The sequence below is a fragment of the Genypterus blacodes genome, unplaced genomic scaffold (assembly GCF_046128005.1).
Source record: "Genypterus blacodes isolate CSIRO-AG114 ecotype Tasmania unplaced genomic scaffold, CSIRO-AGI_Gbla_v1 ptg000107l_1, whole genome shotgun sequence".
In the NCBI taxonomy this organism is placed as follows: domain Eukaryota; kingdom Metazoa; phylum Chordata; class Actinopteri; order Ophidiiformes; family Ophidiidae; genus Genypterus; species Genypterus blacodes.
In genome coordinates this window covers 2,095,001-2,118,539 of record NW_027466911.1, presented here as the reverse complement: position 1 = coordinate 2,118,539, position 23,539 = coordinate 2,095,001, and the positions used below count along the sequence as shown (strand labels likewise).

Here is a 23,539-nt window from a genome sequence, read left to right as displayed (position 1 = left end):
ACCCCGTATTCCCTCATATTAACAGTTATTGTGAACCTAAATATTGTACCGGACAACCCACGCGTGAGATATAAACACATACATAGGAACCATCATTTTGACTCCGTGTTTTGACCGAGCTTATAGCCGAAACTCACCGCCGCTCACGTTGAGGGTCAAACAGTCTGAGGATGTGTTAGTAGCGACGTAAAGATGTCGAGTTTCTCCAGATCTGCTCAGGTAAACATACACAGTGTCATTCATTTTTCGTTTATTAAAAACATCATTTAATTTACGGCAGCACTGAAGTGACGTCACGGTGTCCAGTACATGTAAGCTAGAGCTGCTAACAAGCTAGCGAGTCCTCTGTTTGTGTTACATGATGTTGAATTAATGCTTAAAGCTTTGGAATAAACAATTTTATCAACTGCAACAATACAACTTGAAAACATTCTCACGGAGATTGATTGTAGTCACTCGGGGAAGTTTAACCGAAAGTGCAGTAAAATAATACATATAATCTGAAATATCCGTCACAACATGGAGAGAAAAATGGACCCAACCAATCACAAAGCTCAGAGTCTGGACTTTGATTAAATCTGAAAGATGTCTTTATACATGTTTGTTTGTTAGTATCCAGATGAAGGATCGAGATCCTGAGCTGAAGAAAACACTTTATTTGAATTTGATCTGGAAAGTGTTGGATTATGATGCGTTACCATGGAAACTGTGAACATCGACTGTACATGTTTAATACCAAAGATACAGGAAGTGAACATATCTCTCACTCCCCCCCCTCTCTCTCCTCTCACCCCATTCACTCACTCTTCTCCCTCCCTCCCTCTCTCTCTCTCCCTCGCTCTGCCCGCCCCCCCCCTCTATCTCTGTCTCTCTCTGCCTCTCCCTCCCTCTCTCTCTCTCCCTCGCTCTGCCCCCCCCCCTCTATCTCTGTCTCTCTCTGCCTCTCCCTCTCTCTCTCTCTCTCTCTGCCTCTCCCTCTCCCTCTCCCTCTCCCTCTCTCTCTGCTTCTCTCTCTCTCTCTCTCTCTCTCGCTCTCTCGCTCTGCCTCCCCTCTCTCTCTTCCTCTCCCCCTCTCTCTCTCTCTCTGCTTCTCTCTCTCGCTCTCTCGCTCTGCCTCCCCTCTCTCTCTTCCTCTCCCCCTCTCTCTCTCTCTTTCTCGTTCTCTCTAGCAATGGGCCACTTTTGCCCGGTCGTGGTTCCTGATCGATGCCCGGCTGCAGCCGCCAGGCAAGATTGCCACCATGTGCTCTGTGAGGCTGCAGGGCAAACACAAACCAATCTACCACGCCATTAGTGAGTACACACACACTCTCACACAGCCTCATGAACGGCTTCCTAAATGACACCCTGCCTTGCTCGTGGGCCTCCTTCACCTTTACTGTCATTGATTGCTGCACCAGCATCCTGAGGTGCTGCTGTGACATCGTCCAGCCACGAGATGGCGGAAGAGGACAAAGTTAAAATAGTTTTCTCATTTTCTTCCAACCCTGGCCGACTTGTTCATCAGAAGCTTCTCTTACAAAGCAGAGAAGCTTCCCTAAACGTTAATATTGTACTTTTGTATCATTAATAACCTGTTACTGTATCTGTATAGCTTTAGTTTGGCAAACAGAAAGAGGTTAAACTTGTCTGAGTGTAATTCTGTATCACAGTGAAGGTCTGGATCAGTGAGCTCGTCTCCTCTTCTCCTCACAGGCGACTGTGGCGACCATGTGGTGGTGATAAACACCAAACACATCGCCTTCTCCGGAAACAAATGGGAGCAGAAGGTTTACTCCTCACACACCGGGTGAGTAACACACACACACACACCCCATGAGTCCTCCCCCTCCTCTGCTTGTGTCCTGATACACACATCACATTTATTGAATGCTTAAGTGCAAACAAACTCTATCCTAAATTCATGTTCTTCTCTTCTAAGGTATCCTGGTGGATTTAAACAAGTCACAGCCACTCAGCTGCACCTCAAAGACCCCAAAGCTGTAAGTCAACCAGTCACCTGCTTCATATGAGAGAGAGGAAGTGTTGAACCTCAACATTCAGAATGAACTGTCAGGAATATGTGGAGAAGCTTGTTCCAGAGTACACAGCCTCACCTCTGTGACTGAGTGTGGCTCCGTCTCTTCTTCTGCTCTCCAGATTGTTAAGTTGGCAGTTTATGGGATGTTGCCAAAGAACCTTCACAGACGCACCATGATGCAGCGGCTGCACATCTTCCCCGACCACGTGAGTTCACTCTCCTGCATCGCTCAGTCGACATGTGAGGAACAACCCAGGCATACATAATGACTCCAGACGGCCTGATGGGGGCGCTGTGATCACCATGTTTAAATTTCAGCCTGAAGCTTTTGAACTGCAAGACTGTCAGAAGCTAAATTCACCTCCTCCAGGTTTCCTCTGAGTTCAGCGTCAGATCGTTTCTTCCTCTTTCTTTCTGTCGTCCGCTGGGTTAAATGATTTGCTCAGGGGCGCCATGACAACATTATTATTCCCTTTTGTCCTCTCTGATTTGCACATTTGGAAGCCTGTGAGTTAAATGAGGAGCTGCTCTGTGTTTCCTGCTGCTCCTGAGTTTATTTAGGCAGAGCTCGTCGGGCTTGGACTCGCTCACATCGTCTCTTCTGACCTCCAGACTCTCATGCCACTCCAGGTTTAATTGTTGGATAAACGCGTCGTCGCGCTTCACGCCGCTCCTCCAGCCTCTCCCTCTGATTAGAGGAGCAGATGTGACGCCGCGGTGAATTATGGTCACTGCAGTTCACCAACAAAGCCTTTTTGGCGCTCGGCAGCGTAAAATTCTGATCGTTTTAAAATGAGTTTGGCAAGACACGACAGCGGCGCAAAACTCACTGCATTAGAGAAGAATGGAGATAAAAGAAGAAGTGTGTGTGCTGGCAGAAGCAGAGAAATCAGATCTCAGCACCTTTGTTTGCTGTCAGAGCGATAAAAGTCCGACACCTGTCCTGATAATCCACCATCACAACTGATAGAGAGCAGTTTGCTTCACTAATTACCTGCAGATGGCCTTTCAGAGCCGTGTGTGTGTGTGTGTGTGTGTGTGTGTGTGTGTGTGTGTCCCATCTGCGTTTCAGACAGCTCAATCAGTGTGACGGTGCCTGTGAGGGTCTACAGTTATCTGACCAACTTCTTGCTCCATCACTGTTGCCGTCTTTGTTATACTTTTCCATTTTGTAACCCCTTCTCCTTGTTCTCCTCGTTCTCCTTGCCCCCCTGCTCCCCCTCAGGAGCTGCCGGACGACATCTTGGCCAACCTGACGGAGGAGCTGCCTCAGCCCCGAGAGATCCCTAAGAAGCTGAGCGAGTACACGCAGGAGGAGATCGACGCCTTCCCCAGGCTGTGGACACCGTATGTACACACACACACACACACACACACACACACACCGCCCGTGCAGAACTGCATTGTGGGATATTGAGGACAGGAAGTTGACACCAAACCCTTCAGAGCCGTTGAAGTGGCTCCGTGATGTATTCGGTCTAGAAATGCAAACCGCAGACGACCCTGCTGCTGAATGGAGCCTCTGCTGGTGTAGTGACCCAGTGTGGCCAGTAGGTGGTGATGTTGAACTGAGCACTGCCAGCTATCCCCCCGCCCCCCAGCCCCACGCAGAGACAACATAAGCTTCTTCTATCCTGTGTGTGTTGGTGCACTGAGCTGCCTCTGTGATATTTAACTTCATGGTCAAAAGAATAAAGATTTGACATTTAACTCTGAGACAAACTGCTGCTAACAAAAGTGAGAATGTTTCAGAGCGTCTGTATCTGTGACGGCGTGTGTGTGTTTGGTGTGTGGGTTTGTGTGTGTGTGTGTGTCTCTCTCTTTCTCTCTGTAACCTAAAGCACATGTGGCTGTGGTGAGTGATTGCTGGACAACAAAGAGCCGTCAGGGACCACATGACACACACACACTCACACACACAGCAAACATTTGGATTCTACCTAACAATTTGCCCAAAGTTGTTTTTGTGGTTCTGCCCCAATTTTGATTGTCTCTCTCTCAAACTCTCTACCTTGCTCTCTCTCATTCTCTACCTCTCTCCCTCTTGCGCTCGTTCTCTCCCTCTCTCCCCCTTGCTCTCACCCTCTCTCCCTCTCCCTAGCTCTCTGTCTCTTCCTCTCTCCCTCTCCCTTGCTCTCTCTCTCTCTCCCTTGCTCTCTCTTCCTCTCTCTCACTCTTCCCCTCTCGCCCCCCTCCTTCACCCTCTCTCTCTCCCTAGCTCTTTCTCTCTCTCCCTCTCTCCCTCTCCCTTGCTCTCTCTTCCTCTCTCTCTCTTCCCCTCTCTCTCTCTCTCTCTCTCTCTCTCTCTCTCTCTCTCTCTCTCTCTCTCTCTCTCTCTCTCTCTTTCCTTGTTACTGCTCCTATTGTCACATCTGTGCTAATGGGCAGAAACCACAGACTCTCCACAGGCTTGTTTTCAGCTCAAATTGAAGGAGTTTTGTCATGTTGTTGCCATATTTGAGGTCTTGCTCGTCTATTGCAGCAGGTTCAGCAGTTATGTTATCACAGCGCCAACACCGGGTCAATTGATGGTTCATTTAGTGTGAAATCAGTGCAGATGTGCTCAGAATTTAAAATCCACTGCATTGAGTGTTTGCGTTACAAGCCACGCCCCCTACAGTCGGCTTGAGGAGGATCTGGGACATGAACAGAACCCGGCTCTCCATCGGGTCCCTTCTCCTGCCTTTCCTCTGTCCAAGTCGAGCCTTTTTGTTTTCCTCTACTTAAACCTGTTTTGCGGCGTCCCTCTGCGTTTGGTTGCGCTCGCCTGCTGCTGCTCTTCCTCCTGTGAGTTCCTCTGGACGCTCCGCCGCTGTCCATCACACAGCCCGCCGCTCTGCAGCACGTCGCTCTCGCTGTTCGGCAGAGGGAACTTTGTCCCCCCCGCTCTCTGTTTTGTTATTGTAACTGACGGCTTACAGCGTTGTGACTGCGCCCTCCCTCCCTTTAAAAAAAATGAAAATATATGGTAAAATGTCACCAACACAGAGGCGGCGTGGGGTCAGAGCGCCGGCTTCCTCTGCCGGCTCCCAGAGACGCTGTGTTATTTGGCATAATCATATTCATGGCTTTTCTGAGTGAAGTATTTTCTGCTTGAGATTAGACTGACACTCTGACCCGCGCTTTGCTGCCGCCGTAATGTTGCTGCGTTACTCTGGAGTCACCTGAGAGCGCCGCTCCGCCTCCCTCGCGCTCCCACGCGCTCCCTCGCGCTCCCTCGTCCAGCCGCTCCTGACCTCTTCCCTCTTGCCCGTCGAGCACCGGAGGCTCGGCGGCACTCGGCTCCTCTTGTGTTCTCTCGCTCCGGGGGTCGCGGCGGTACGCGAGGTCGTAATGAGAAAGGGAGCGGCGAGTCCAGAAGCTTCGGCTCTTGGCTCGCGGTTCAGCGCGGAGCTGTGGCCGCATGTCAACTCTCTGCTGCTTCACACAGACGCCAACAGGCAGTCTGAGGCACAACGAGCCGACTGAGACCGACCAGAGTGAATGAAAGGAGAAAAGAGAGAAAGTGACCAAAGGCTCGTGTGGTTTCTGAACTAAGAGAGCAGAGAAGAAGAGTAGACAGCATTTCACTCAGCCCGTTTACATGTTAAAGCTCCAGTTAAGACAAAACATGGAGGCAGATCAACATTCAGTAACTTCTCATGCACGTCAAAGCTTTGATCATGTCTAACGTGTGTGTAGTGTAGCGTAGCGTGTGTGTGTGTGTCCGGGTGGAGGTGTGGTTGCGTAACGTAATGTAGCGCATGACAACAAACAAACAGACTGAGACGGAGCGTAACGTGCAGAACCACACGGTCAATAAGGATTATATAGATTCATCCATCCACATCTGGTTTGCATATCACACACACACACACACACACACACACACACACACACACACTTTGGATCCCAGCTCTGTGTGTGTTTGTGTCTTGTAGTACCCGCATGTAAAGTACGTCTGGATATATTGAGCATGGCTGTGCGTGTGTACGTGCGTGTGTGTGGTGATAAATGAGTCCCTTCTTGGTGTTTACTGGTCCAATCTCCTCAGCCAATCAGTGCGTCTGCTCAGGCCTGTCGCCGCGTGGCCGTCAAGGTCAAACCAATCCCAGTTTATTTAAGAGAGCCGAGCTTTAGCCTCATTAATATTCACCCTGACATGTTTTTGTTTTACTGATCAAACGCGTGAGAGTGTGTGAGTGTGTGTGAGAGGGAGGCGAGGGGGTTGAGGTCGTGGAGGGCGATCGAGTCGTTACCTTTTATTAAAGTCATAGTTAATATTCTCTCAGAAAAGCTCACAGCAGAAGCAAAGGAGTGTTATTGGATCCTCCTCCCTGCAGATACACACACAAACACACACACACACACACACACACACACACAGGCGGCAGAATATCAACAACCCTAATGTAATGCTGCAGTTGATACGGTGGCTATTACACTTGATAATAACATTTTTCTATTCTGTATCCAAACCAATACAGCTGCCGTGATGCAATCTGTCTGCAGATCTTTGCTCTAAATTAAAGGGGGGAAACACAAAGAGAGGCGGCCGCGTCTGAGACGATAACATCTGTCTGCTTCCTCATCTGTCACTTTCTCACCGTGTTCTTCCTCACAAGCGCTCCTCTGCCCCCCCCCTCTCCCCCACCCAGCTAATGTGTCGCCTTGTGTTTACTCCTCAGACCCGACGACTACAGGATGAAATGAACGCCGCCGCACTTCCACGCCGCGTTCAACACAGCTGCACCTGCAAACACGTGACGCCGTCCTCTCGCCACCACACAAAGTATTCCCAGGCGCGACCCAGTACTTAGCTGTGGAGGGATTTTGCTCAGGCTGCGTTCACGCCACAAGATGTTCCATGTTATTAGATTTGAACACGTGAGACTTCAGAATGCAAATCTGGGAAATCTGTCAACATGAACTCGGCTCCAAAGGGACATGAAAATCAGAAAATGTGGTGGAATTGCAGGGTTATCACGTAAACAATCATTCCAAAAACTGAAAAATCTAATCTGGACTTTGTTACTGAGGCTGAATTGTTTGTGTGGTGGCGTGACGGCAGCCTAACATGTGATCCAGTTTGTGACCTCTTTGTGTGTGTGTGAGTAGTTTGGCCGCGTTTCCTCTCCTGCCTCTAAACTGGCACCGGGGCTCATCGGTTGGAAGCACGGAGTTGCCATAAAGCCAATGCCCACACACACACCATCAGACTGTTGGCATGGGAATAACTTCAATACAACTCTGGATCAGTTCTATTATCATAACAATGACCCGATGCTCATGCGGCACAGCGGCGATCAGGACCGGTCACGACTTTTCCTCTCATCTAATTCGGCCTTGATGTGATAAAAAGACGTCATCTGCCGCAGCTGTCGCAGCCTGTGATGGGCTGACGTGTTACCGTGGCAACATTCAGGCAATCAAAGGGGACTCAGACTTTTTGTTTTGTTGTCTGAGTGTAAGACATTTCCATCGTGCTCATTTTTTTGTAAAATAAAACAAATAATTTAATAAACCAAATTATGTTGTGAAGTGTGATTTTTCGACTCAAGTGAAACGACCTAAAACTGTTTTGTTGTCTCATTACAGATTTATTGGTTATAAAAAGCAAAACAAACTAGAAAATAAATAAGGTGATATTATACTTGGCGGTGTCCATAAACAAACCAGGAGAATCTGTTTATTCATTTAGTGGGCTGTTTTTTTTCAGACTGTAGGAGTGTCAAAAGTCACACTTGTGGGTCGGTGCTGGTTTCACACAGAAGCAACTGAAAAGAACCCTGAAGGACCACCAACCAGAGGTCAACCAGAGGTCAACCAACCAGCAAACTGCCTCCAGACTGAGTAGAAGAACTCTAAACACAATGAAACAAAGCAGCCGGACACAAACACTGATTCGTCCTTTGAATCGATCACAGCTTCCACAGCCGAGTCGATTCATCGGCTCGACATTTCAACAATAAAAAAGTATTTTTTAAAGTCAAGCATTTGATTCTTGTTCCACAGTGTTAAGGTAGCATTAAGATGTATATCCGCTTCCACAGTCATCATTTTGGGCGGGGGAACTCCGATAATACTATTTCAATAAAAATGACAATAACAAATACAAATCAGACACTTCAAAAACATTTAGACGCTGAAATAAAAGCAGGGAAACTTGACAGATCGTTATAAAATGCAGCCTGTACAAATGTTACCAGCTCTTCATCCTCCATGATCTAAGGGCCGTAACATACTCACTTTAAACTACACGGACACATACACACACGCCAGGTTGTGTGTGTACTGCAGTAAAACTTTATTTTTTTGCATTCTTTGTATGCGGCCTCCAGTATTAACTGTGAGGTGTGATACCGACGTCAACCACACGGGGCAGTAAAACTGAAGAAGTGACAGGGAAGCGACGAACATGTTGGGTAGAAACTGTCTCTCGCTTCCCCAAGTGTCGCTACGTTTGTTTCAATTTAAATTGTGCAAATATTGGATGTAGAATGTGAAGAATTATTTTCCAGTGTCAGCCGGGATGATTCGGCCCTGCTCTGCCCCCTGGTGGATACACACCGTAATCCCTTCAAATCCACACAAATTACATGGGAAAATTATGCAACTTGGAACGTCGCGCAGTGAAATTGAAAGTACGTTAAGGCCCGAACATTGTAAAACAAACACACAAACAAAACAAGATGCACGCGTCCAGTTTATACACTCAAGTGGCTCAAAGGAGACAACATGCAACACCACAACAGAAGGTTTATCGTCCTGAAATCAGCCGGAGATGGAAAGTAATTCTCTTCCCTTTTTACGTTTCCACTGGACAATACGAACATAGATCAGGCACTTTTCGGACCCCCCTGTTACAGAGATATCGTACAAGAGTCCATAAACGTATTTACAGTTAACCTGGTGGCGAAAACCACCAGGATACACAAGGAGGGGGGGGGGTTCTCACCACAGTTTCTTCTTGGACTATGTGTGTTTGTGTGTCCGTTGTAGATTTGTCCTCATGTCTATGTATATGTGGGTGTGTTTGTACTAGCGTGCAGGGCTCAAGCACTTGAGGTGAGTCCATCCTTCCACTAGCGTCCTCGTCCCTCACGCTCCTCCATAACGACGACGTCGCTGTCGCCCTCTCCTCTCCTGGCAACATCGCGCGAAAACCTCCTGACGACGCCCGGCGACCTCAGCTCCACTTGTTCAGACTGGTCAGGACTGGAACGATAGCCGCGGTGAGCGTGGGCCTGCGGGTCGTGTTGCTGGGGATAGTACTGAGGGGGGTAACCGCGGTAATAGGGGTCTTCTTCCTCCCCATCCTGCTCCTCCTCCTCGTTTTCTCCTCCCTGGTCGTTGTTATAAGCCACTGCAGCGGGGTTGTAGGGTTGGTTGTAGGGCGGATTGTAGGACTGGTGGCCGCCGGGGGGCAAAGGTTGGACTGGTGTGGGAGTATTTATGGTGAGTTTCAGTGGATTTCTCCTGGATCGCCACAATTTTCACATGAAACCGAGCAGGGAGCAAGACTGAGGCCAGATTTGGGGGAAGAGGATTGAGTTTGTGGCACGGAAGAAGCTACAACCACCTTAAATACCAAAACCACCACCAGGCAGAGAGGCTCAGGAGCACTAAGGATGTTAAACGGCAAAAAATAAAAAGTATTGATCTGCTGGGACAGTTGGGAGTTCAGGTTTCGACCCAAGTTCCTGTCGAATCGTGTTAGTGAAGAAATGGGTTAATGAGGTGAAAGAAGAATCCGATTCCTACCACAGATGTGACTTTTTTCCAAAAATGAAAAGACAACATCTGGGTCACATTAAGGGGTATAAATCTCGATTTTCAGTTGTAGAGATGGAGGGATGATGACTAATGAATGCAGCCAATCACCATCAAAGCGATTCATCCAAATCTAGCTGATTCATAGCGTTGAAAGATGAGTTGAACTTTGAAAAGATCGGAGCTCCAAACTGCTCGATGCAGAAGCTAAACTGCTTGTTGAGCTCATCAGAGCCATGTTTGCCTTCTTCATTCTTTTTGGGGAAAAGAAGAATAATCTAGTTTGGCCTCTGGGACTTTCAAATGATGGGGGCAAACATTTTGATGCACCACTTTCATCCGATTGAGGAAATTAATACGGTTTCTGTTTCTAATGACGGGGGGGGAAATGTGGTTTAAAAAGAGCTTCCTGAGAAGTGGTTTGGGACCCAAACACGGGTAATAACTATTTGTATAGTTCTATCATGGTGCCACCTTACTTTCCAATTTGCGATTTGTGATTACTTGCTTAATCTTTGAGGCGACCCTGCAAAATAAAAAGCCCGGGGTTGTATGAAAAGTGGGGAAACAGTGGTACAAAAGTTGCTGCAGGGATTAGAGGTTAAACGGTGAGCTCAGGAGTAATTATCCATTCCAAGAAATATGGACCCATCAAGATGGAGGGGGAGGGAGGAGGGGGAGGGGGGTCATAGGATCTATCAGTTCTCTCAGTTTATTGTTTTATTTACAGGGCACAGAGGAAGGGGAGCGCAGGAGGAGGGAGGAGAGGAGGATGGTTGGAGTGCTATAGGAGAGCGCTCCTCAGTAATCATTCCCATAGTCCTGTTGAACTTCAGGCAGAAAGACGAAGAGATGGAAGGAAGGGGTGGGGGGGGGAGAGAGCGAGAGAGAGAGAGATGTTACCTCATAACCCAGTGACACCAAAGAGTTAAACCCTTCAAAACCGAGCCAACACAGCTTCCTCTGCTGCCGGACTGCGGTTTTGGAGGAAGAAACAATAGGACTCTGTTTTTGTCTTCTAGAGGAAGATACAAAAACCTTTGAGCTTCGGGAAATATGACAAACCTTCATACATATGTTATGTTTCATTTGTTTGGACCCTCAAACACAACTAAGTGTGTGTGTATGTGATTCTTTTATTGGATTTCAGTACAGACAAACTGTTGCCAGTGCCACACTAACTAACTGTGTTGGTCTGTCAGTGTGGCTGTGTAAAAGTCTATAAAAGGCAGATTTTTTTAAGCTTTATGAGGACAATAACAAGCTTCCAGGCTGTTGTGCCTGTTCATTGCTTTATATGGATCAAATGTTTTATAGGCTGGAAAGAGTGGGCAGGTTGGGATTGTTAAAGTTGTTTATGTCAATGAAATTAGCAAATATAAAAGTAAAAATCCAAATTATTCTTCAAATAATAACATAGTTTGACGTTTACCCACAACAAATTGTCTTGTAAAGTGGAAAATGACAAATTAATTCATGTTTAGCCAACAATTTAGTTGTGTGTGTTACTATGTGGAGATGTTGTTTGTTGCAGCACTGTAGTAGATTTTGAGGCAGGTTTTCAGTTTTATATATACATTTTAAACATTAGTTTTTAGCCATAGACAACCGTTCATGCTACCTGTGTTGACATTAGGTGACCACTAGATGGAGCCGACAGCAAATTGATTCTTACCTCCGACATTGTATCCCATACACGAGTTCTGATCACAGTATCCTGGTGGTCCAGCCGCTCCTGCGCTGCCTGTATTTCCTGGCCTGCCCGGCGTCCCAGAGTTACCGGGCCGTCCGGTTGGCCCTTGGCTCCCTGTCCGTCCTTCACCTGGTAAACCTGTCCGAATAAAATGCACATTTGGAGGGTCGCTTGGGGAAGTAGAGTTGCAAAGCTGTTTAAGTAGGCCTTGGCGAAAGTATAAATCCAGATTTTACTGCCCTGACAGCAAATCAACCACTAGGGGGCAGCAAAGTGTTGGCTCAGGCTCAGAAATCACAGATCTGAGGTGGAATATAGATTTGGGATTTCTCGCTACAGTAGTCAGTATGAGAACTAAATACATTGATTGCAGAGGTTTAATTTGGCAAATGCTAGAGTAAGGAACCCACAAATTTCAAAGTAAAATAAATAAAGCAGCCCCCATTCCTCTCTCAGATCTCTTATTAGTTATTTGATGATAGAAAAGCTTCCAGGAAGTTCTGTCTGCTCGTTCTTCGAGTATCGATTGCACAGCAGTCAACACTAAATCTCAGCACTGATGTGTTTTCATAACACAAACCAGCTTCACAGTACACACAGAGAAATCAATACACACAATTAGATTCACACTTCAAAATGTCTGCTTGTTTTTCTTTAGACAGAAATCCAACAGAGACTGAAGAGAATCCAAAAGAGATTAAACCTTCACATTATTCGATTGTTTTGTTTCAAAATTTAGGACATTTCGGTTTCCTTCAGAGGAAACACGGTGAAGACAAAGTTGCTCAGTCACGGTGTGGAAACATCAAAAACAAATATTCAATAACAAAATAACGCTGCTGAATCTTTATACTTTATAGCAGATAAGATTCCTGGGAAGGATGTTTCAGATGGATAAGGTCCAGAAAATACAGGATTGAATTGGCTTCACCATTATCTGTGTGTTTGTGTGTCTTACCTGGGGGTCCGGGTGGTCCTCGGGGGCCCTGATTTCCAATCCCTGGATTCCCTCTTTCTCCCTTCTCTCCTGACAGACCTGCACACACACACACACACACACATACAGATCCACATCAGAGTCTTATCTGTACCTGCGTGATTGCAAAGATTTGTGCAAATGTGTTGAATAAATTACGCCCAATAAAATCTGTGATAACCACAGAGTTCTGTCTTTATGTCCGGTTGTGCAGCGGATGGAACACATTCTGTCCACTCTAATATTAGACAATCATGTAAAATTCATCTGGAGTTAGTGGAGCGATGTAGTCTTCCCTCCCTGTGGGCCAATCTGATGATGACTTTATGATGTGCGGCAATAAAGATGGAATAAGAGAGTATTTTACATTTCCATTATCTCCATTTCAATTCTATTTAAGAGTCTATTTTGAGACCTTTGCAACGCAAAACTCTCTCACTGGCACACAGGTTGAGTGAGAAGCAATTCAGAAGTGTCTATTTGACGTGCGATCTCGTTATACGGTTACGAGATCAACTGTTAGTGGAAGATGTGAAGGCTGGTAGGATGGATTCAATGGACGGTGATGTCATAAATTCAGGTTAAATATTTGCTCGGCAGTCTTGTGCTTCATGGGGATGTTGTGTAAGCAGGTGTGTGACATGTTGATGTCAACATTGTAGCGACGTAAAGGACTAAGCAGTGCAGGTCAGGAGGATTTATGGGTTTAAGTTTAATTAACTTGCTATGTTTCTTTTGTCCTGAACCTCAACACTTTGGCAGCTTTTACACACATACACACTCCATGATACATTACATAATAAAAATTATCGAAAATGATGAAAAGCACAATTAGTCCCCTTTAAATTCTCTACAATGGCAGCCGTATCGCATTGGAAAACCATTTTATATTTATTTATACAAGAGCAGCACCCCAGTGGGATCAGCTTTTAATGGGGTGGTAGAGAGGAAGACAGGACCCTCTGCCTTACTCATTACATGGCTAATTTTCTTACGATATTTGACTTACTGTGGTTAGGCAACAATGAGTGTGTGTGTGTTGGACCAGTGGCTGCAGGTTATAAATATGTTCAGAGAGAAATGGAGGGGAGGATAATTTGGTTTGTGGTAATTTGTGTGGTTTGCATGTTTTAGGGATGAAGGAGGATCTTGTTATCCTCATCCAGGCTGCTGCTGCTGCTTCTCTAAGGGTCTGTGGCAGGAGAATGACATCATTGGATATCAGAGTTACTACATTCTGGCTCAGGCCGAACCTCCAGGGAGCGCTAAACCTCGCTGCTGGTGAGTCAGAGAGCAGCTCGGGCCCAGAAAAGCTTCCAAACAAGCAGGAGGTTGGAGGATCCACTTGGAGCAAAGGGAGACCATTTCTCATCAAGTGTCTGAACAACCGGAGCAAACATACGTCACTCCAGCTGTAAACTCACATTAAACTCTGGGGTGAGCAATTTAGCAGCTATCAAAGGACAGATTTATGTTGAACCTATGTAGGGAAACATCATTTGTTCTTACTCAAGCAGTAAACCCATACATGACCTGTGTTATGTATTTATTTGAGGCTCACTAAGCTCTCTTACCTTGCTTATTGGTAACGCCTGTCTCTGCCTATTTTATGAAACCAATTCCTACCTATTCCTGTGGTGGTTGAAATATGGGTTTCTTAAATTGTCCAAAACATATTTGTGTTCGTTCGTCTGTACGTTCGTTCGTCTGTACGTTCGTTTGTCTGTTTGTTCGTTCGTCTGTAGGTTCGTCTGTTCGTCTGTTTGTTCGTTCATTCGTGTTTTCATTTATACCGTAAAATGTTTATATTCTGGACTAGAGTTCTTCTGCCCGTCCTCTTTCTCACCTCTCTCTCCAGGTCGTCCGTTCTGGCCGGTAGTTCCGGGGAAGCCTGGCCTGCCAGATGGGCCCTGCTCTCCCTGAGGTCCCGGCGTTCCTCTCCTACCCGGCTCGCCAGGTGGTCCGGGCACTGTCCGAACTGACACTGCAGCTTGATTAGGGATCTGATTCAGGATGGAGTTGTAGCGAGACAGGTGACCTGAAATGAATGTGTTAGAGTGATAACAGTTAGATGTTAGGAGGAGAGGAGAGGAGAGGAGAGGAGAGGAGAGGAGAGGAGAGGAGGAGACATGACTCACTCTGGATGAGCTGTTCACACACTTGTCGTGCGATGGCACGCACTGCAGCTTGGGTCTGAATGTCTCCCTGGTAAACAAACATACTTTAAGATTTGATATTACACAAACACAGACACATAACACAATCAGTTGTCATCATTTACACATAACAACTCGTAATTATTCACCCTTGTTCCTAATGATGGGATCAAAACATTCAGTCAGTTCAGAGTTCACAGGTGGCAACAGGTGTATTGAATGTTGAGACCAACAATAGGCGGAAACAATGTAAGGGGCAGAAGAAGAGCACATGTCAGAGGTGGTAGATGAGGAAGAGAAGGATGAGGAAGGGCAAGACCAAGAACAATAATAGAATAGAGTTAAGGTGAGGACTTGGGTTTGAGCTCGAGGTCTGAAACGTGGTGCAGACTATCCTTATTCGGTGGACTGCACAGGTCTTTAGTCGAACTTTGCCCTCTTAGCAAACCACACCAAGGTGTTAGAAAACAGACAACGTGCCAATCAAAACCAAAGTGCCAACACAAATGGGAAATATAACTTTCAATGAACAAAAAGCCGTTCACCTGTGTGACATGAGAGGAGGAAGCGGATAACTTTTACTTCCATTATTGCTATGTGAATGAATAATTAATGTCAAGGTGTAAGAAAGAATTATAGAAGATGATACGATGTTGTGTTGTGAATGAGAGTGGTGCTGCGCTTTGACACCTCAATAATGTAGAAATTGTCCTTTTAATAGATTTCGTTCACACAAGCTTTGTTCCTATTAAGACATCATTCCATTGACAAAAAACTGACTCGTTAATTTATCCTTCAGATGTTTGATTGGAAGTCGACTCTTGAGTGTTGTGCCTTGTCCTTATGACTTAGGAGCAGAGTTGAGTCTTGTTTCTAAGGGATGTGGGGAGTGATTTAACACTCGCACCTCTACAGTGAGACGTATCATCCGTCAGAAACACAGTGGTGGAGCGATCAAACTGGTCTGAAGTTAATCTCAAAGGCCAACAAAGACCCATAATTCAACAGCTGTCTCCTCTGCTGCCTTATGATCAACATTTGATATGAAATATTTGAAACTGTGTAAGAAGCAGAAACAAAGCAGAGGTGTCTAACTTTTGTGTGGTTCAGATTATTAAATTACTCTGATGCTGCTAAATCTGTTTTTATCATGAGGGAGATTAACACAAGATTATCTATTAGATGAGGAGATATTACAGGGAATTGCTACTTTGACAATCCGTCACTAATCTGTTGAGTTACACACGGTAACAACAGGATTCGAAGCAGCTTTAGTGATCAGAGGACCGTCCATGAAAGTGCAACACTGTGGAGAAAATGCAACGTCATGAGTTTCTTCTTTCCACAGAGAGAAAGTGCAGCGAGGTACAGATGTCCCTAACAGTTCCTGAAATGGACGAGAAACAGGAATTACTGCTACGATTCAAGTTGGCAGAGTTGTTTGTTGCTCGGGCCCTCAGCAGCGACGGACCTGTGTCAGCAAAACGCAGCCGCTCGCTCGATTTCATTCGGTTTTGCTTTCAACGAGATTGAGGCAGTGTGAGACAAAGTGAATGGTTGTGTAAGAAATGTGGGATGGAGAGGCAGAGAGACGGAGAGGCAGACGGAGCGGCAGAGAGACAGAGAGACAGAGAGACAGAGAGACAGAGAGACAGAGAGACCGAGAGGCCGAGAGACAGAGAGGCAGAGAGGCAGAGAGGCAGAGAGGCAGAGAGGCAGAGAGACAGAGAGACAGAGAGACCGAGAGGCAGAGAGACAGAGACACAGAGAGAGAGAGGAAAAGAGAGGGAGAGGCAAAGAGAGGGAGGGTAGAAGTGATCCCGTCTCTACTCAACACAGAGAGGAACCATTAGTGAATAATTCTCAAAGTTTTACCTCAGCAAAATAGTAATATTTCCACGGCAAAAACGGAGCCGTAAAATGTGATTTGTTTTGAAAGCAGCATGTGGGTGGGATGACTTACTCTCTCTCCCTTATCGCCTTTGGTACCAGCAGGACCCTGGAACATAAAAGCACAGAAAGAGAATAAACATTAGACAGAGTAACAGCCGCACTCCCTCTCTCCATATCTCTCTATCTATCTATTAAAGCCAGAGCGCTCTCATCTCGCCTTTTTGGCTCTTTCTTTACGTCTCTCTCTCTCTCTCTCTCTGTCACACACACACACACACACACACACACACACACACACACACACACACACACAACTGGCCTTTACGATCTTGGATGGGCTTGTTTTCTGCCGTTGCCAAGGATTGTAAAGCACATACTGTAGCTGCATGTTTGAGAATAACACACACACACACACACACACACACACACACACACACACACACACACACACACACACACGCACAAACCTCTTTAAATCCATAAAGTGCATGAATGCATATCTGAGTGAAATGTATTGTAATCCAGAGACAATTAAAATACAAATATTCCCTCACGCTGTGGTGCTGATATAACAGCCTGGCTATCGAGGGGGAAATTCGTCCTTGACCACTAGTTGACTTTGTGTGTATGTGTGTGTATGTGTGTAGGCCTGGCACCTCATATGCATATTATATTGCAGACGATAACATCGATGCCAAAGTGTGACACAGTGGTTGAATTGGAGAAAAAGTCCAGGACGTCTGCAGCCTTATCGAGTTCACGTGGAACGTGAAACAGAACCGAATAGTGTCATCTAAGCCATCATTTACAAACTATGATTTATGTCGACTGTTTGATCAGAACTGTCTTCTCCGTTTTTTCACAGAAGTACTTTTACAGCGGCGTTCTTCCTGCGTTTTCCTTTCTGATTTTTGGCAAACATGAAGCAGCTTTCTCTCGACCAAGCACCATAAATGAAGCAACCCTCTTGTGGCTGTTTCACTGGAAACAACATTCAGAAATGTCCGGGTCAGACACACACACACACACACACATGCACACACACACACACACACACACACACACACACACACACACACACACTTTGGCCTCGCCGCCAACATGGCCGGGATTACGGCAAGTGCAGTGACGACCTCGCATGCACACGTATGTAGATACAAAGCGTCGGCAGGGAAACGGGGCGGCTTCTGGCTTCAAACAACCAAACGGAAAATCAAGTTTGAATTTTCTAAAATACAGTCTCAGCGCCAAGCTTGATTTTGCTGCCATCCACTAACCACAGTTTCATCAGGTTTTCTCCCAGATGTGTATTCTCATCACGTCGTGACACAATAACATCTGGCTGCGCGACCCGGACCAATCAGGGAGATTTGCATGTCGTCAGAACGGGGAAGTAAAAAGTGAAACAGTGTATTCTTTTGTGTGATCCGTACCAACATCATTCGTTTCATCTGAGATCATTCAAAAGACGTTTTCCGATCGTGCTTCTTGACGGATTGAATGTGACATTTCCAGATGTTTCACAGTAACCACAGCGGCTTAACCTGTGTTTCCAAGGCCACGCCCCCTTCTGCTGGATCAGCCACAACCGCATTACAAGAGAGCGCTCATGACACGAAACAAATGCATCTGTCAATACATTCTTTTTCCATGTTTGTCAAAGCTGTAAGTGGTTCTTTCCTACATAATATCACAAGAGAGCTTCTAGATAATCCAGCTGCATCGTTTACTCTTTCATCTGTAAAATCCCAAGGGTTCAAATGATCAATCTGAAATTTGGTACACGTGTAGAAAACAAGTGTGTAAAGCAAATAAAAAATGTGACCTGATTGACAGATAAATTACTGAAAAGTTGTGAATTTTAATGCATTTGAAGTGATTGCATGTTATGGTGTAGCTGACCTGAAGGCATCATCCATGTCTCAATTACTTTTACATCTGAAGTTATAAACATTTAAATTTCATGACACCAAACACTTTCTTGCGTGTGTTTGGGGGTTTAGCTGGAGGCAGAATGAATTCCCAGCTCGTAGAACTCCAGCTACTTTGCTACATTACTCTCTATTTGGCCTTGAGGTCAATGGCAGCCATATCAGAAAGCTTCCCTCCTCAAAAACACTCCCACAAGCAAGATGGTGGCACTGCTGTTTGCTGCAAACCAGGAGGAATGGACTCCTTTACAGACTGCTGAAGGCGGCGAGTGGAGGAAGAAACAAAATGCAGTTTACCCTGTTTCAAATAACCAGCACTTGTTCAAATGTTCTCTCAGAGCTGTAACTTAGTGAAAAGGCAGCAACAGGAAATCGAATCAGCAATTTAGTGTGAGATTAGAGGCTGACTGTGTGTGTGTGTGTGTGTGTGTTTGCTGCACGGGCAAACATTCATGTGTGGCTTCCATGTTGGTACGCCCGGACACAGGACAGATGTGATTGCTCTCTCTCTCTATCTCTCTCTCTCTCTCTCTCTCTCTCTCTCTCTCTCTGTCTCTCTCTCTCTCTCTATGTGTGTGTGTGTGTGTGTGTGTGATAGAGAAAGAGAGCACCGGTGTGTCAGCTAAATGATTTATAGTCTTGCCTCTCTTGGCCAAACTTTGCTGCTGGCCTGACCCAACACTAGATTAGCTGTCAGCAACACCACAGTCTCATCCGTTCCTGTTAACATTACACCAAGTTTGAAAATCCTCCACCCATGTTCGCCCTTTTCCCTATTTCTTTGCTGATTCACTCTTCAGATATCGGGACATGTTAGATTAATTCATTCTTTCGGAGCTGCGTTAGAAGATAAATGCAGTGGAAGAGATCAGACCGTTGAATGTGAACACGGACGGGACGGGACCAGGGAGTGAACGAGAGACAACCGTAAACAACTGCAAGAATCATGAGGTCTTGTTAGTGTCGTAACCCGAGCGTGATGTTACCAACTCTGTAAACAACTCTGTAATGCTATAGCACGCCGAGCTGCTATTGTTAAGATGTAGTTTTCTGTAAATGCGGCCATGTGTGAGGGGAGAGAAGCTAATGAGCACGAACCAGGAGGAGACGACGGAGAGGGAGGAAGTGGAGAGGTCGCGTCCTCCCCGACTTCCTTATTAATTTGCAGAAACGTCAAACTCTCCTGGGTGGTCTGCGCGGTCACGTTCAGGACCACAACAACTCTGAGGAGTGAGTGTGTAATATGTGTTCCTCGTTCCTAAACTCTGCATAGGTTGGGTTTGGGTGAAAGGTCGCTGAATGAGGCCCAGGTCAGAGGTCAACAGCCATGGTTCCTAATTGTTAAATTTAAGGAATGCATAGAATTTACGTACAGAACGTCCTTGATCTCCTTGGGACCCCGCAGGTCCACCAGGTCCTGGGGCTCCAGGTGCTCCTGGTGTTCCCTGAGAGAAAAGAGAAGGACAGACAGAGATGGAGATGGAGGGGGGGTCAGTCAGTCCATGCATCAGGATGATCTGCCAAAGAAAATGATTCTGAGAGCAAAAACAGGAGATTTACAATCGGTCCAGAAGGTCCCTGACGTCCCTGTGGTCCATTATTACCCGGCAGACCCTGAGAGACACGGAGAGGAGATACGGAGAGGAGACACGGAGAGGGGACATGGGAGGAGACACGGGAGGAGACACGGAGAGGGGACACAGAGAGGAGACACCGTTAACAGGATAGACATTTACAACGATTTCTGGACTGTACCTGAAGAATTCCTGTAAGAAACCAAAGTAAACTAACTTTTATATAAGTATTTCCTGAGAATAAAACATTTCACAGACTCTGTTCCCTTACAGGATATTTATTGACACAAACCAAGATGAACTCAGTCGCCTGCTGACTCTGCTGTTTCTGCTGGTGACTGGCCAATCTGACATCTACTGAGATCTACAGATCCTTTATCAAGTTCATGTTTAGACAAAGAGATCAATCTGTATTTTTCAGTTTTGAGGTTGATAGAAATCCTCCATTTCATCTCAATCCTGTCATCCTCTGACAGTTTGATTTAAATAAGTTGTACCGTATAATTTGATAAGAACACGGTGTAACGGCACGCTCAGCTTCTCCTTGTTACTCAAACGTCTCACGCAGATTTGGTCCTGTTAAGTTTGTGAGACGCTGCTGTCTCGTCAGCATTGTGGCAAAGCAAAGCTGAGCTCAGGCTAATGCTTCATTTCAACTTAGACTCTGTGGTCACACGTTCCCCCACATGAGGTCAACTACATCTCTTTACATGGATCTCCTCTCCAGCTATGTAAGGACACACGCCATTTATTAAAAACAATCAAATTATTCTTTTAAAAAAACAGCTGAGCTACAGGCTTTTTATATTAAATGATGTTAAGTTGAGAGGCTTAGAAACTGAACTTAAGACTTAAAGAGTTCTGAGTTCTCTTGATCTGCTATCAAACACTGCATTACATTTTGCTGACAGACAAAAGCTTCTTACTCGTTTTATTGTGTTTATTCTCTAACAGTGTTACAATGGAAATGCAGAAACTGTGACAAGCTCAGTCGAATTCTTGTGAGACCTTTTGCTTTTGACTGCATGAGAAAATAGATGGAACCAGAGACATCAGAATACAGCAGTAAACAATGAGTTAAACTGGTTAAACTGGTTAAACCCAATAACTGGGACTCAGAGGGACTCAGTTCTCCCTGGACTGTTGAATATTTGACCAAAACAAAGAAAGTGAAACAAAGTCCTGAATCTAGATCTGGATCATCACATAAATGTAAAGTGTTCTTCATCTTCTTCTTCTTCTTCTCTGGTGTTTATAGGTTGCAGACTAATACAGTTAATCAATCAGTCGATAGCTACTTTATTTGTCTGCTTTTCTCCCTACAAACTGTAATAAAAACAATGGAAAGAAACAAACCTAGCTGACCATCTTTGGCTCCAAAAAAAAATCAAAAATCGTCCTCAATTTATTTCTGGCACACGAGGAAACATAGAAACCAAACAAAGTCCTGATGGAAAGCAGCAGAACAGATTTAATACAGATGTATTTTTCTTTTCTTTTTTTTTTACGACAGAACAGTTTTATTTGCGTCTTTAATTAAACCAAACTAGATTAGGTTAATGCGTTCCAGGAGTTTGCGGAAAAGTTCCTAAACGTCAAACCAATTGGGCATAGAGAGGAAGAAACCTGACGACAAGCCTGAGGACTGACACGCCCATGTGCCACTGAGGGGACGCGAACCCTTCAGCCCCGCCTAAAGCAAGACCAGGACAGACCGGGACTCTGCGCTCGCACAGATGCAGCTCTGCGGTTTTTACAGCCCAGTCGCGCGACAACGTGGCCTCGTTTCACTCTTCAGCCTCCACGTCCGCCAGCTGCTACCACAGAGTCTCCGGCGCATGGGATCTCGTTTACGGTGAACTCTAGTGCTGAAGACATGTACGCTTTTATGAAGGGACGTTAAAAAACCCAAACAGATGAGCGTTTTGGAAGCTGCCTGTCCTGTAAGGGCAGATACACAGCTGGACACTAAAAGAGACATTTACAGCCTCTATAAATATTTCCGCACCATGTCTGGAAAACTATCCCAGTTATTTCAGATGCAGGACAGACCTCTGATATTTGCATTCAAAAGTGCAGGCTATTGCAGATTGTGGCTTGGATACACGTAGCCAAAATAAACTGGAACTCTGAGTAAATAAGCATTAAATTGGACTTTATTTATCCAGACTATACACTCTCAATTCGGCCTCTTTTGTATACGGGTGTACAAATATCATTCCTTATTTATTCTGCTTACGGTCGGTTCAAAAACACAGACGCAACAGAAAATACCAAACAAAACTTGTGTATTAGATTAGAAACACTGTTGATGATATAAATGGTTTTAACCTCCATATTGCCGTACTGATGTATCATAAATTTCATCTCTCAAAGTGATTTCCAATTGTGGTTTTCTCATATGCTCAGTTGACAATAATGGAGTCAGCAGAAAGAGATGCTGCCGTCGCTAAATAATATCAATAACATCTCTATGTGAGGCAGACGGAGGGAAGCTTCGTCCGTATGAAGGTGTGTATCCAATCACAAAGCTGCACCGCCGAGACGCAAACACAAATCATGCGAACATGCAAGTCTTACCCTGACTCCCGGTGGACCGTCTCTACCAGTTGAGCCCGGGCCTCCAGGAACGCCCTACATGGAACACAAACAAGCAGGATGAGTCCATATGCATATTCATACACATTTACTATTGTTGCCCACTCTGATGAGGCTGCAGACAGTGTGAGGATGGAATGGGATGAAGTTCAGCAGGTGCATCACAGCCACAGAGACTCAGGATGTGAGGAGAAGCTGAAAACGTGTTTGAGGTTTTTTTTCTCCACGTTTGACATTCTCAAAAACGCACTAAAAGGTTTACCTGACAAAACAAAATCCAAAGGAAATGACAGAACACACTCATCCAGTCCAAGCATCAATATCAAACCTCTGAGGGATTCACGGATTAAGGAAAAGCATCAAACGTTCCGGCTCAGACTCGGGGTTTTCCTCCCCGCTGCCCCGCTCGCCGTCCACCTCTCTGCAGGTCAGCGAGCACAGACGACTCCACAACTCAGTGCAGTGATTTATCTCTGCGCTTCAGTCGACGGGGAGAGCTCATAAACCAGGACACTTAGCACTGTTAAGGTTCCACGGATTACAGCAGGGGTCAGCCAGGACGAGACCGCTGTGATTAATGGACACGCCCGCTGGTGAAGATGTTAGACGATGTGCGCTCTGTCCTCAAGACACCAGCGGTGTTTCCCCCCACCCCCCCTGAGTGTTCACACATGCACTTAAAAGCACACAGGTACACAAACAAACACACACACACACACAAGAAGTAATCAGAGCTTCTAGAATAATACGAGCTGGAAGGCCAAAGACATGAATGAAAGGAGCAGAATCAGTAATGCTTTGCCTTGGTAGAGCTCTGCTGCAGAACACACACACACACACACACACACACACACACACACACACACACACAAACACAGTTTAAGTGGTAGACGGAGTAAGTAAGTGTAAATGCACTTTGAAACTTTGACAATACTGCGATTAAAGC

At 45.7% G+C, this 23,539-nt stretch overlaps 2 protein-coding genes across 2 annotated transcripts in view; one reads left to right on the top strand and one right to left on the bottom strand.

Annotated features, from left to right (window-relative positions):
* Positions 1–106: 106 nt before the first annotated feature.
* Positions 107–7,343, top strand: mrpl13 (mitochondrial ribosomal protein L13). Its single transcript, XM_076160717.1, has 7 exons — positions 107–219; positions 1,170–1,293; positions 1,696–1,789; positions 1,922–1,982; positions 2,140–2,226; positions 3,246–3,367; positions 6,688–7,343. Exons 1-7 carry the CDS (start codon positions 193–195, stop codon positions 6,710–6,712), a joined length of 540 nt encoding a protein of 179 aa, XP_076016832.1. The 5' UTR covers positions 107–192; the 3' UTR covers positions 6,713–7,343.
* Positions 7,344–7,726: 383 nt separating this feature from the next.
* Positions 7,727–23,539, bottom strand: part of col14a1a (collagen, type XIV, alpha 1a) — a gene marked incomplete at its 5' end in the record, with an annotated part of 88,746 nt that continues 72,933 nt past the window's right edge. Inside the window, 9 exons of the mRNA XM_076160718.1 lie at positions 7,727–9,437; positions 11,448–11,603; positions 12,424–12,501; positions 14,288–14,479; positions 14,580–14,646; positions 16,561–16,596; positions 19,795–19,866; positions 19,982–20,035; positions 22,576–22,629. Of these exons, the coding sequence (XP_076016833.1) occupies positions 9,085–9,437; positions 11,448–11,603; positions 12,424–12,501; positions 14,288–14,479; positions 14,580–14,646; positions 16,561–16,596; positions 19,795–19,866; positions 19,982–20,035; positions 22,576–22,629 (1,062 nt within the window). The remainder of the gene's footprint in view (positions 9,438–11,447; positions 11,604–12,423; positions 12,502–14,287; positions 14,480–14,579; positions 14,647–16,560; positions 16,597–19,794; positions 19,867–19,981; positions 20,036–22,575; positions 22,630–23,539) is intronic.

Excerpts from the sequence above, each read along its gene's own strand:
- mrpl13 (XM_076160717.1), top strand. The coding sequence starts at position 193 with ATGTCGAGTTTCTCCAGATCTGCTCAG. Across the intron at positions 1,294-1,695 it reads ACCAATCTACCACGCCATTA|GCGACTGTGGCGACCATGTG; the intron begins GTGAGTACACAC and ends TTCTCCTCACAG. Across the intron at positions 1,983-2,139 it reads ACCTCAAAGACCCCAAAGCT|ATTGTTAAGTTGGCAGTTTA; the intron begins GTAAGTCAACCA and ends TCTGCTCTCCAG.